This window comes from Crinia signifera, chromosome 4 (genome assembly GCF_055691185.1).
Source record: "Crinia signifera chromosome 4, ASM5569118v1, whole genome shotgun sequence".
Taxonomy (NCBI): domain Eukaryota; kingdom Metazoa; phylum Chordata; class Amphibia; order Anura; family Myobatrachidae; genus Crinia; species Crinia signifera.
Window position 1 is genome coordinate 116,842,887 of NC_139220.1, and position 13,547 is coordinate 116,856,433.

Genomic DNA, 13,547 nt, shown 5'->3' on the forward strand with positions numbered 1-13,547 from the left:
TATGTATTATCTGGGCTCCCATATTAAATGCACCCCATTTTTTCATACCCCTACTATCCAACTACTCATGGAGTTGATTTTATATAGTGTGGCTAGCGCAGCGAGCCACCGCGCCATAAGCGTGCCAAGCGCAGCGAGCCCCGCAAGGGGACGCGGTCTCATAAGAAAAACGGGAGCCCAGATATTACATAAGTACCGAATTTTATTATACAGTAATAGTTGAATTTTTACTTTTGCAGTGGTGTTATTAGCTATGGTTTAATGCAACTGAAATATGTAAGTAAGCACTAGGCAGCCATTTTCCTTGTTTTCTGATGTCAGCTGAGTGGGTTTGGCATATTTGTTCAACATACATATTGTCGATATTTAATATGTTCACATAAGAATTCCAATATGGCCATAGTGTTGCTATTGTTCAATAACATTTGGGGCATCATGGATGGTGTAATGGTTAGCATTACTGCCTCACAGTGCTGAGGTCAGGGGTTTGATACCCACTACGGCCCTAACTGTGCGGAGTTTGTATATTCTCCCTGTGTTTGCGTGAGTTTACTCCGGGTACTCCGGTTTCCTCCCACAATCCAAACATATACTGGTTGGTCAATTGGCTTCCAACAAAAATTAACCCTAGATTGTCTGTGTGTGCATGTATATATGGTAGGGAATATAGATTGTAAGTTCCACTGGGGCAGGGACTGATGTGAATGTTCGACTATACTCTGTAAAGCGCTGCGTAATATGTATGCGCTATATAAGAAACTATAAATAAATACTGTAACATATGTATTCTATCCTCTCAGGTACTTTCTGTAGTTGCCCAACAAATTCAGACTATCCAACGTGCCATATCAGATCAGCTACAGACTTTTGTGTTTGAAGGAACTGAAATATGTTTGGACTCCTCATGTACAGTATTTATTACTATGAATCCTGGCTACGCAGGAAGAGCTGAGCTGCCGGACAACTTAAAAGTGAGTTACTCTTTAATGTAATAGTCAACTAAATGGACCTAATGAGTTCTCTTAAATAAAAAGGTTAAACCAATATAAAGATTTAATACAGACATGTAAAGTATCTATTCTAATATACATTATTGTTTTTCTACCAATATTAGAATGTGACACACACACACACAAACACACACACACACACATTTAAACCTCTTAATATGCTTTATTTACTGTATATGGTATAAACAAAGAAATTGGAACTGTGCTTCCAATTTAGATGTTTTTAGAGACCAGTATATGAATATTTCCAATGACAATGAAATCCTTTAATCACGACTTTATCTGCTTATGTCCAAAACTTATATGGTGCCAAAGGGTGCACCTAGCAATGTACAAAATCAATGAGCAGAAAAAGTACTCTGAGTACAAATCCAATGCAGGAAAGTACATGATTTATAAACATTGCTACATCAGTGGACATAGCAACAAAGTGGCAAAGACAAAGGGTAAGTTGCCATTGTCTGGAATATAGAGTAGATGATATTATAAATTAAGAAAGTAAAGAACATGAGGGTAAAATGCATTAGTCATGAGGACTTAAACTGGAAATGGGAGGAACAGACAGGGGTGAAGTAGATTGGGTACTTGTGTAATAGCACGGCACCCGACTATGCTACGTTTTCAGCATAGGCTAAACTATGCTGTCAGCATAGTGACTCCGCGGCAGCCCAACGGCTGCCTAGCGTGGTTAGCGTAGTGACAGCCCAATGGCTGCCTAGCATAGTTAATGTTCTGACTCCAAGGCAGCCCGGCTCTGTCCCAGGCATCCATGGCAAGCCTAGTGAGCGCCTCTCACATAGTGCTGGTAACCGCCAGATCCCCTGCGCTGGCGGACGCCGGCGGAGAGGGGATCATGCGGGCCCCAGTGGAGAGGCACTCCATCTGTCTGAGATGCAGGTGTGTCTCAGATGCTCCTGCATCTCAGTAATTATTACGGCAGGGTACGGCAACCCTGCCCGTGTCCGCTTCAGGGAGACGGGGTTAGGGGGTTCGGTAGCATGTGTGTCTCATGCGCAAAGGGGGTATGTGGGTGCAAGTGCGTCTTATGCACAATAAAGGAGGCATTTGCCAGTGCTCCATGTTAAGTACTGGCAAACGCCTCCTTTTCAAACCTCCACTATCCACGCCAGCCCGAAGCATGGCGAGCGGACGCGGTACCCATCTCCCCGACCTGTTCATACCCCCACTATCCACGTCAGTGTGGAGTTGATTTTATAAAGTGTGGCAAGCGCAGCAAGCAACCAAGCCCGAAGCGCGGCGAGTGGACGCGGATTACATGTAAAGTAAGCCGCTGTGCTCGCCATGCTTTGGGCTCGGTGGCTCGCTGCGCTTGCCACACTTTATAAAATCAACTCTGTGCAGAAGTGGAAAGTGGAGGAATGAATAGGTCGGGGGGACGCATAGCGCGTCCCCTCATGGGGCGCGCTACGCTCGCCAAGCTTTGGGCTGGCGTGGATAGTGGGGGTTTCAGGAACACATTCACACCAGCCATATCATACATCTGAGACAGTAATGATGACATGTGTTAACTGTTAACTGGATTTTAGTGAATAATAAAGAAGAAAAAAAAAACACTTAACAAAGTACAATAATATGAAATATATATATATATATATATTTACAAAGAAAATAATAAAACAGTTCTTTTTCAGTTTCTGCATTCACAGAAACTGCAGCTGAAGTTGACGCAGTTGTGTCTGCATCTGTGTCGTCTGCTTTGTCAGCCTTTAGGAGCAGAGTTAGGGCATATAGAATCCGCTGGAAAGCATTTTCTGTGAAGACAGTTTTTCACCAAATAAATTCCTGAAGATAGGCATCTAGATTTTGGCGCGCAGTGCCCCTTTGCATTTTATTACGCCACTTACAAGATCCCCAAAGGCGTTCAATGTTTTGGGTATGAACCCCAGTCTTTGGATCAACAAAATTATACCGGTGGTTTACCCGTGCTTGGTGGTACCCTGCCTACTCCAACTGTTGAGTGTTATACGCACGCCAGCAATCAGAATATATAGTCGTCCCCGGTTCTATATATTTGTTGATGGTGGACATCAGGGTGCTGGCGTCAAGTCTATCCACAGGCGTTACAAAACACTCACTGGTGTCTCTGAATATGCCTCCAAACAACCACTGTTGAGGCAGCACGCCTCCAACATGACTTTTTCTCTGTACAAAGAGACTTTCGTCCACCTCAACTATTTTTCCCGGACCGCCAATCCGGCGTTGGGGCTGTGACATTAGTTCTACAGTGCAGTCATCCCGCATAAGGTTATTATACAGCACGGTGGTTTTGTTCGACAACTTTAGTTGTTGCTCACAAAAAGATATGCTTGTGAGCTCCTTCTGAAAATATTAAACAAATGAGGGTAAGAAATGGGATACGACAACCCGGAAACCAATGTACCGCACAGAGACTGACCTTCTTTCGGCACATTTTAATGTGGCAGCGCCACATTAACTCCTTCATACTTAAGCGCATTGGGTGGCCATTAAGAAAGGTTTGTGTCAGTGGCAGCAAATGGTGCTGTTTAAAAAATGCCAATGACTCAGTCTGCGACAGGGGAAACATTGTGAGAGGTTCTGCAGCCAGTTTTAATTAACAAGGAGCTTATACAAGCATTAGAAATAATACAGTCGCAGACACAGGGACGCGGACTATGCTGGCCGTGGGAACACTACGCTACTTCTGACAGGGATGCTAACACTACACTACTTCTGACTGACTACGCTAACTACGCAGGCCACATGAACACTACGCTTATTCTGACTGGGATGCTACGCTCACTACGTAACGAGCGCCATGCTAATACACAAGTACCACAGATTGTATAGACAGTGAACTTGGAACAGAGGGTTAGGCAAAGAGATGGATGGTTTTGATAATGAAGTAGGTCTACAGTGGCCATTTCATGTTTTATGGAGTGGTGACAAGTCTTATATGAAGTGGGGGAGAATTTCAGGCTAGAAATCGGCATGCGCAAAATCTTGGAGTTGGAAGTGGGAGGAAGTAATCAGTTGGCAGGAGAGACCACATTCATTTGTATAGCAAAAACGATGGGTGGGAGTGTGAAGGGAGAAAAGGTCAGATATAAATGGGAGTAAGAATGGGAGAGGGCTTTTATAAATTAGTATGATGAGCTTAAACTGGGTTCTGGTGGGAAATCAGAGTGAGTGTAGGTCTTTTATTAGGGGAGGGGAGACAAATGTAGTACGCCTATAGATGAAGATGGCTCAGGCAGCAGCATTGAGGACAGGTTGGAGATGAAGAGAGGTGGCAGTCATTTAGCGCATATAGAAGGAGGTTACATTTCACTAGGCTAGAAATTACCGTGGAGTATATGGTGCCAAAGCAAATTGCGTTATAGAGCCCTAAAGAAATATAGCTTCCCTGTGGTTAATGTTTGTGCGGCCTTTCCATAAAGAAAAGGTCTAATTTTCTATCAGTTGGGAGGTATTTAATATAAAACAACATACTAATTGAAAAACTAACTGGGTTATGAACACATTATCAGAGGAAGTTGTCACCTCCAATGTGTGATATTGTAATATTGGAGGTGACAAATAAATACCCCATGTGTGTCATATAAATATTCACAGTCTTGAATTACAATGAGCCTTTATTGTGCAGTTTGATTATTGTTACAGTAATGGCTCTTCTAAATTGGACAAAATAAAATCTATGATCCAATTGTCTATTGTTAATACTATATTTAAAACAGACACCTTTGGAAGGTTGTAGAAAACCAACTTTGGAAAGTCTGGATGTGGATGGGCAAAATTTCGATTACAGTTTCTATTATGGAATATTAATAAATATATGTCAATAGAGCTCTATAGAACAACAATATAAGAGACCAAATTTAGCAGCCCAATCGGCGGTGGAGGGCGGGGTCTCCCTGGCATTCCACTCTGGGAGCATAGCAAAATCCTCCTTTTAAGGAGTATGGATTTATTTAGATAAGTATTATATGTACCATTCACTTCCGGGTCATGTGACCCTTCTGACAAGTTGTATATTATTACTTTTTAGTATGTTTTAAAACAATAAGTTAATTAAAACTGCCTCCTCCATCTATTAGATGTTAAAGTAATTCCAAGACGGTTCTCTTGACTTTTAAACACTTAAAGTTTGCCTAGCATTCAATCAATACACAGGTGAACTCATTGAACAATCAGTAGCTTGCTATAAAACTTTGCACTGGGCTCTCATTCAATACTTGCTCCTGATGAAGCCGGAGGTATGTGATCCAGGGAAATGCGTTGAGCTATTAAATCATCTTGATGATAATTTCCCTCCACACTGTGTGACCTTTCCATCTCCCACTGGTGTGCCTGAATCATCTGGACCACCAAACATTGGGATATCTGCATGATCCCTAATTGTTCCAGCTTACAAATGAGGAAACATCTAAACGGGAAGCAAGAGCCATTGGAATCATAGGGCAATCCAGGACATTTGCGTCACCCCTATTCTGGACACAAATATCCACCAGACGAGTACATTGGATGTAATATACAAACCCATTTGTCAGCCACTCAATATGGAGATTCCAACACCATGCTATATATCCCTGTGATATAACATTCCAAATATTGCATTCAAATCTTCATTGTTCAATTTTAGATGTATTATTGTTATTATTTTTATATTTTATGTAGTTTAATTATTAAAATCATTTGCTTTTTAATTGAGAACCGTCTTGTCTAGATTATTAGAACAGCCAACGCTGGCACATTCTTTTTGTTTTTTATCTTATGCATAAGGAAAAGTCTGTTGTAGACAATAAAATGATTATACCAGATTTAAAATCATATTGTCAATGTTGTAGCAAGCATAATACCATTTAACCATATAGGAGTAAATTTACGGCACCATTATTTGGTCTTTGACCCATTTCATTACCATACAGTGTGACTATTATTTTTTTAATGTCCCCTGTCAATAGAACCTACAGGAAAGATCCCTAGTGGTTCAAGTGCCTCTGATACCACCTGTGGCCAGAAGAGGGACAGACTGGTGGTGTGGGTGTGATAGGGGATAGAGGGTAGCATGCCGGTATTGGTGTGTTCAGTGGTAGAAGGTGGCAGACTGGTGGTGTGGGCACGTAAGGGGGTCATTTTTTAAAATTTTAGCAGGGTTACTTTAAGTTCAGAATCCACCCATGACAGGAGGGAATGACATTGTAGTGGAATGAGCATAAAGTTGCAGACACAACTGCAGAAAAAAGGGCTGCTGCAACTGTGTCCATATCAGAATTAGGTCTTATGAGGAGGGATCCTGCCCCTTCAATAAACCTCACTGCCTCAACAGACCCCACCATCATGAGGGCTGCTACCAATGAGTGACAAGAAGTCTCTCAACTGCCACCCACCCCACCACGGGAGACTGTTGTCTTCGGATGGGACAGCGGCACAGTTCCTAAAAATTGGGACTTTCCCAAAAAAATCAAGACTATTGGGAGGTATTTTAATATGTAATTTTGTTTACAAGTCACTGGTATGTCTACAGATATCCAGAGAGATGCAGTATTTGTTTTTAATTCATCAGCTCTTTTTAATAAACTATTTTATATATTTTTTGGGATGTAGTGAGCATGCATACACAATGACCGTTCACACTTTCTGTTATCATGCATCTCCTGCATATCAACATTCACTTCCTTTTTCATTGTTTCAACTTACAGTATGTTAGACAGGAACTTAATATATAAATTAAGTCTTTGCAAAGGAGATAACCTTACCGAATACTTTAATTCCATCAGTTTTTGAGAACTGCCATTCATAATAATACACTAAGGAGCCAAACCATCCAGTTATGACTGACAGGAAAAGGTTTGCAAATATCAATAAGGGAACACCAAATTCAGTATAAGTTAAAAAGAAAATAGGCATTTTTAATTTAATCTAATTAAAACACATGGGAGACACTGAAGAATTGTTTCTTTCCTGTATAAAGTATGCATGATTTATTTTTGATATTGCAGGTTTTATTCCGGACTGTGGCTATGATGGTGCCAGATTATGCTTTAATTGCTGAAATATCTTTGTACTCAATGGGATTTGTTGCTGCTCGTAATCTTGCAGCCAAAATAGTAGCAACATACAGATTATGCTCTGAACAGGTAAGATCCTCTCACACCTCAGTGATATGTATGAGGCATACATTTTTAGCTCTGGCCTAAATTATTTTAGGACTGTATATTAGTCGGATGTGGTTAGGACCCCAGCACTTGAAATCCTGAGGTCAGAATATTTACAATCCCAATGTATCCTGACAGCAAGTATTGGGGTTAGAAAAATACCCACCAGGATCCATCAGGATTTTTGGGGCAATTCAGACCCATTCGTACCAGGCCCAGTGATCGCGGTTTGCGCATGTGCAAACACCTTCGGCAGGAATCACACTCACCGGGGCATTCGTTCTTTGAGGAAAGGAGGTGGGCATTGGGCTGGTGCAAGGGCATGCTCAGTGTTTTATGGGCAAGCCCTCCAAAATGCTGGGCATTTCCCTGTGACAGCATGCATGTCAATGCCTGATTCTGTTGAGCGGCTGACGTCAGCACCCTCCCCACATTCAGCCATCTCTGACCAAGATAGAAGTCGGTCTAGGTTGACTTTTATCTGCGAACTTGAAAAAAGAATAATTCGATGGTCAGCAACCATCGAATGATTATTCACCTGTGCGGATGCATGGAAGGGGATGTGTAAGCATACACATACCCTCGCATGCAAATGCGGGATTGTGTGGTGGGGGGTGTCTGTTTGGCCGGGCGGCGTTTACCTGTTGATGATGGTGTCGGCATTTTGACAGTCGTGATATCAATACCATCCATATTAGTCAGATACATTTTCATTCTGCAAATCTCGTATAGAACTCCCCCTTATCTTTTAATCGAATAATCAATAAAGTTATACGTTTTACATAATCAAAATTTATTTCTCTCTCGGAGTGCATCCAAAGTGCAAATCTCTCTTTTTTCTTCATAACTTGTACCCAACTTGCCCGGATAGCACCCCCGCCACATGAAAATTTAATAAATAGGCGGCTCCTCAGAATCCCCCAAATAAGTGGGATCTAAACTAATTTGTGTGCGGATTACTAACTTCCCTCTCCCTATTCCCCTTTTGAGATTGCATTCTGCAAATCTCAAATTGTATTATATTCCAAAGGTGCTCTCTTGGTCTTTGATCTTGTGATTTATGAAAACCATTGGAATACACTGAGTTCAGTGTTGTGTTCATGAAAACCAGTATGATATGCTGTTTGCTTTATGATATGGCAAATTAATCTGATGGAAGTATTGGTATTTGAAGATGGTTAGATTAGGCCATAAGGGGATATAATCAACATCAACAAAACTTGAGTAGGATGTGGCATTTACTAATGCTCAGTTGACATTAAGTAGTCCAACCTTCATTTACAGTTTTGATGAGCCTGTGCCCACTGTAGACTCAGTTTGCTCCTATGTGACAGGACACGATATCATTATGGTGTTTTGCTGCTGTAACCCACCAGTTTGGGGTTCCACATTCTGTTTGTGTAGAGATGCCCGATTGTAACACATGCTATTTGATGTAGAAAAAGTAATGCATTATTGTCCAGACCCCAGTATTCCTGTCACTCTTTATGCCCTATTGCAAGATGACCAATCAATTCACTACTGAGCATATGCAGGGTTACCTTATCTTTAATGTGTAAATTGACATGTTGGGAGACAAAAGTCTCCTGCTGTTCTCCTATGAGAAACCTGGTTAATACAATACCTGCATATAAAGCTGTTCCAGGATCTCTACAACACTGTAATCTTGCAGCATACAATCACCGGCTGGTCAACTGTATAAAACCCCACTCTGTCCAAGCTCTCATTAATCACCAATGTACCTGTAAAGGGGTGTACAGATGGTGCAAGGGCAGGGTGATTTCGACTAAGCCCATGGCCAATTTTGAAATGGGATCCGTTCCATGTTTTGCAATGACATGGAAAATGCCTACAGCAGACTTTAGAAAACCTGTAGTTTGGTTTTTGATAGAAAACCAGTAAGGGTCCTTTTGAGTGGATGGGAGAAGGGGACAGGCCCGATCAACAAAGGCCAGTCCAGGGCTTGTGGGTTCTGCATCCAGGATGGCTGAGTAATTGTGCACTTGTGGGAAACCTAGAAAGGGCTGAAAGTTTCATAGTTGCAGGACCTCTGATGCTGACTAGCAGCCGGAAGCAAAGGGCCTGTAAGGATGGCTAGTGTTAGGGGTCTGGAAGACTGTGAATGCTTATTGGTAGTGCTGTTGGCACAAAAGGGAAAAACTTTACACCGCTTGATTCATTGTTTGTAGATGGTAAGCTTTGTATATATCCACCCGATGACAACTGTGTGATGTTAACCAGCCAGGGAGTTTGTTATTACTCCAAGTTGGTCTGTATGTGGAGAAGGACCTCAGTAAAACTGTTTTGTTTTCACGATACCATGATACCAAGTGTAATTCTAAGCGCTAGAAGGACAATAACACTACAGCTGCCGTCTAAAAGGGATTAATCATTCCCAGAGCAAAACAAAAAAGAACCATGGACGTATTAGACAGCGCTAAAGGTATTGCATACAACAAGCCAATAACAACCAATTAAGATGAAAAAAAACACAAATATTTTAATCCATAAAAAAATGACACAATTAAACACATGTGAATACCGGCTGATATAAGTGAAATAAAATTAATAATAGCAACAGTAGAAAGACCTACCTACAGATGGAGCACCTCTCATTCAGTGCCAGCTCTCTCCAGATCCCCGGCGCTGGCGAGAGCTGGCATAAAAAGGTGCTCCACCTGACGGGGTAGCGCGAACGTCTCAAACACACACGGGAGAGGTGGGGAAGCAATGGGAGGCGACTGATGGACGGACCAGACAAAATGGGGTGCGTGAGCATCTCATGCGCGCAGGCCCCCTTTCGTCTGATGGTGGGTCCTGGCGGTTGGCGATAGAATCACCAGGACCTGCAACAAAGAGAGGTGCTCCATCTGTATATTAGAATTCACCTGAGCGCCTGCACTGATGCTCCCTGTGGTTAGTACACATGTTGCTGCCATGGGTTGTCCTGATCAGTTTGCTGTGAGTGTGGGTCGGCTGTATGTGGGTGGGCAGAAAAATGAGTGACTTTTCTGCCCACCCACATAATGCTGGCCGGCACTCACAACAAACTGATCTCGACCACCTATGGCAGTAGCACGTGTGCTGACCCCAGAGAGCATCATTGCAGGTGCTCAGAGGAATTTTAGAGACTCCAGCAACCAAGTAGGGGGGTCCCCCAGCTCACGACCAACTGGAGGAGATTTCTCACACTCAAGAGCAGTAACTATACCCCACTAGCATTATAGGAAAAGTGAAAAAATGATTGCTATTATTAATGCTGAATTCACGTACTAACTATACGATTGCCACTAACCCAGGATTATAAAACTATTGCTAACACTGCTGCTGCTGGACATATCTGCTGACTACTGTATATATTGACTATATGGCTGCTATCTAACCAAGTAATATGACAGATATGGCATTTTTGTATGGATTCAAATAATTGTTTTTCTTTCATTTTAATTGGTTGTTATTGGCTTGTTGTATGCAATAGCTTTAGCGTTGTTTTCATGATAAACCTTGGTGTCAGTATTGTTACAGTATTTTATGACAATCCCAACTATCCTGTTACAATATGTACCACGTCCCATAGTGTGACTCGCTTTGCTCGGCATGCTATTATATTCCCACTTAATGATCACTTGTATAGTAAAGTATGAAAAATCCACCTTTTTGGAAAACAAAATCATGAAAAACTCACATCAACATTTCCTATGTCAACCATAAGTTTGTGTCAACCTTTGGATAATGTCGACCTAAAGTATGTCAACCTAGTCACTGTCGAACTAGACAATGTGTATCCACTAACTGCATACCGTAATTCCTTTGCACAGAAAAATCTAACTCCCACAAATCTAACATCTCAGTTGTGTGATATATTAGCTTTGCTAACCAAGCTGAATTAGGCCCATAGCTAATAATACCTGTAAGCTTGCCTTTCGATGCAGGTCTGGGGATCACAGTATTCAGCTTAGTCAGGTATTCAAAGGTTAAATGAGCTGAAATGTATTTGTATCATGTCTTCTCGGACAGCTCTCAGCCTCACTTTGATTAATGAATCTAATTTTATCTTTACAATGTTTTGATAGTTTAATACGTATTCATCCCCCAAACAATTAAAGCATGTCACAAATGTCCTTATGCATTTAGCTACTTTTATGAGTAGTGATAATTTGGATGTTCTACCACCCCCTTGTGCACATCATGCAATTCTCAGATATTCATCCAACATTACTTCCTGCCTGAGTTTCCTCATCTTGCCCATTCATACAAACATATTAGTATTGTTTAAACCTAACACTTCCACTTTTGCCACTGTATGCCCAGACTCTTGTCAGAGAAATGTAATAAGATGGATACGGGCTATTGTCTGATAGAAAGCCATTACCCTTTAGGGTGAATACATGACCCAGCACAGAGATTTGACATCCCATCCTATTGTGCCTTGTGATTCCATTATTCAAACTTCCTCCCTTCTGCCTCTTGTCACTGTAACTGATGCAATGCTTAGCACTCAATGTACTGTACTTACTGATCGTTTTCAGCTGCTACAGATTTTTTCTTATTTAAATGTTGTTTTATAATCTTACATACATAAAAGTTTATGAATGTCTTTCAACTTCTAATTTATGCAAACTTCAAACAATGTGCAATAAGAATCAAAGTTTGGATGCACAAGAGCTAGTAAGATTAGTAAGGGAATTATTTAAATGTTGAGTGTAAAAATGATTTACATCGAACCAAAAGATTGCTAATTCTGCATCAAGTCTATCATACTAAGGTGTATATGTATTATTATTATTATTATTATTATTATTATTATTATTATTAATTTTTTTTTTTATGTATGTGGAAAGTAAAAATATATAAGCATTGTGGAACCACAAAGCATAGGGAAGCTATACTTCTCTCCAGATGATGACATATATTAGCATATATAGCCAGTTGAGTGCTAGCAGTACATGTTTTCAGACACACTTCATATGCTTGAAACCTGCAGGGTGCCTCCTTCTCCTGAACTATATGATTCCTTCATTATCATGTATTAACATCCTAACTATGTATGTACTGTACTGTGTGTATTGGTTTCTTGATATTGTTCCATACAGTGTATTGCGCAAAATACAATAGTTATAAGTGCCCGCTGAAAAAAAGTATACATTTGTTCCTGTATTAAATTGCTTATAATTTAAATTCAATATTAGAAACTCTTTTGAAGTCTGTGAAATATAAAAACATGATTTTGTCATTGTCATACCATTACTCAATGCATTACTGCAATACCTGTAGCTATGCTTATTTGCTAAGGGTTATTAAATTATTAATGGTATGTGCCTATGTTACATTATGTCGATAGGAATAGCTAGATGACATAATAAAGAAAAGAAATCCAATAAATCTAGTCTTAATTTACATTAATGTTATTAGACTAATAATCAGTTAATTCATATAATTAACATGGAGATAAATGATAACATTCTTTATTTGATCATCAGCTGTCTTCGCAGCATCACTATGACTATGGCATGAGGGCAGTTAAGTCAGTATTAACAGCTGCTGGAATCCTGAAGGTTAAATTCCCAAATGAAAAAGAGGATGTGCTGATGCTTCGATCAATATATGACGTTAATCTGCCGAAGGTAGGGTCCACTCACTTCTACTGTGAGCAGTTCCATAATATGTTACTTGTGAATGGGAAATACATGACAGCACACATGAGCAGGTGCTAGTTCTGCTTTTGCCTAACGACATTTTAGATCGATTGACAATTACAGCTGCATGCTATAGCTTAATTGCATTGTTTATGACTCTACGCTGTTTTCAAAATGTCACCACAGAATGAAGTAGAGTTTGCATCTGCATATTTATTTCATTAGACAATGATTCTCCTTACTTGCAGAATTTGTATGATTATTTCATGGGTTTAATCTGTACTCCATATGCTGATGGGCAATATTTTAAATTATATTTATCTCACAAGATTTGAGGAATATATAATAGAAATAAAATACATAAAGAAGATGTTTTTATACAATCAGAGCTAAATATACTTCATACTAAATATATTTTAAATTGAAAATGATATGCATTATGCAAGTATAGTAGAAAAATCTATAGCATTAAAACAAATCATTTCTAAATATTAATATACTAATAAAAATAAGTCATCTTTTGACCTCTGAGACATCCTAAAACTCCAGCACAAATTTTCAGAAATGTCTGCCACAGTTGATGGAATCGGAGCCCTTTTTACTCAGACTCGGGTCAAAAATGAATACATTAGCAGTGTCTACATTGATCCCAAAAAGCTGTCAGGAACAAGCTTGTCATACACCAAAAGTCCACACAAACAAAAGGTTGACACATGAAAAGGTAGACATGAGTTTTAATTTTTATTTGGTGTCAATTTGTAGAT

At 40.2% G+C, this 13,547-nt stretch overlaps 1 protein-coding gene across 1 annotated transcript in view; it reads left to right on the forward strand.

The window, feature by feature from the left end:
- Window positions 1–13,547, forward strand: part of LOC146074345 (dynein axonemal heavy chain 3-like) — a 1,013,923-nt gene that overhangs the window by 501,950 nt on the left and 498,426 nt on the right. Inside the window, 3 exon segments of the mRNA XM_083182299.1 lie at window positions 801–971; window positions 6,992–7,129; window positions 12,628–12,771. Of these exon segments, the coding sequence (XP_083038425.1) occupies window positions 801–971; window positions 6,992–7,129; window positions 12,628–12,771 (453 nt within the window).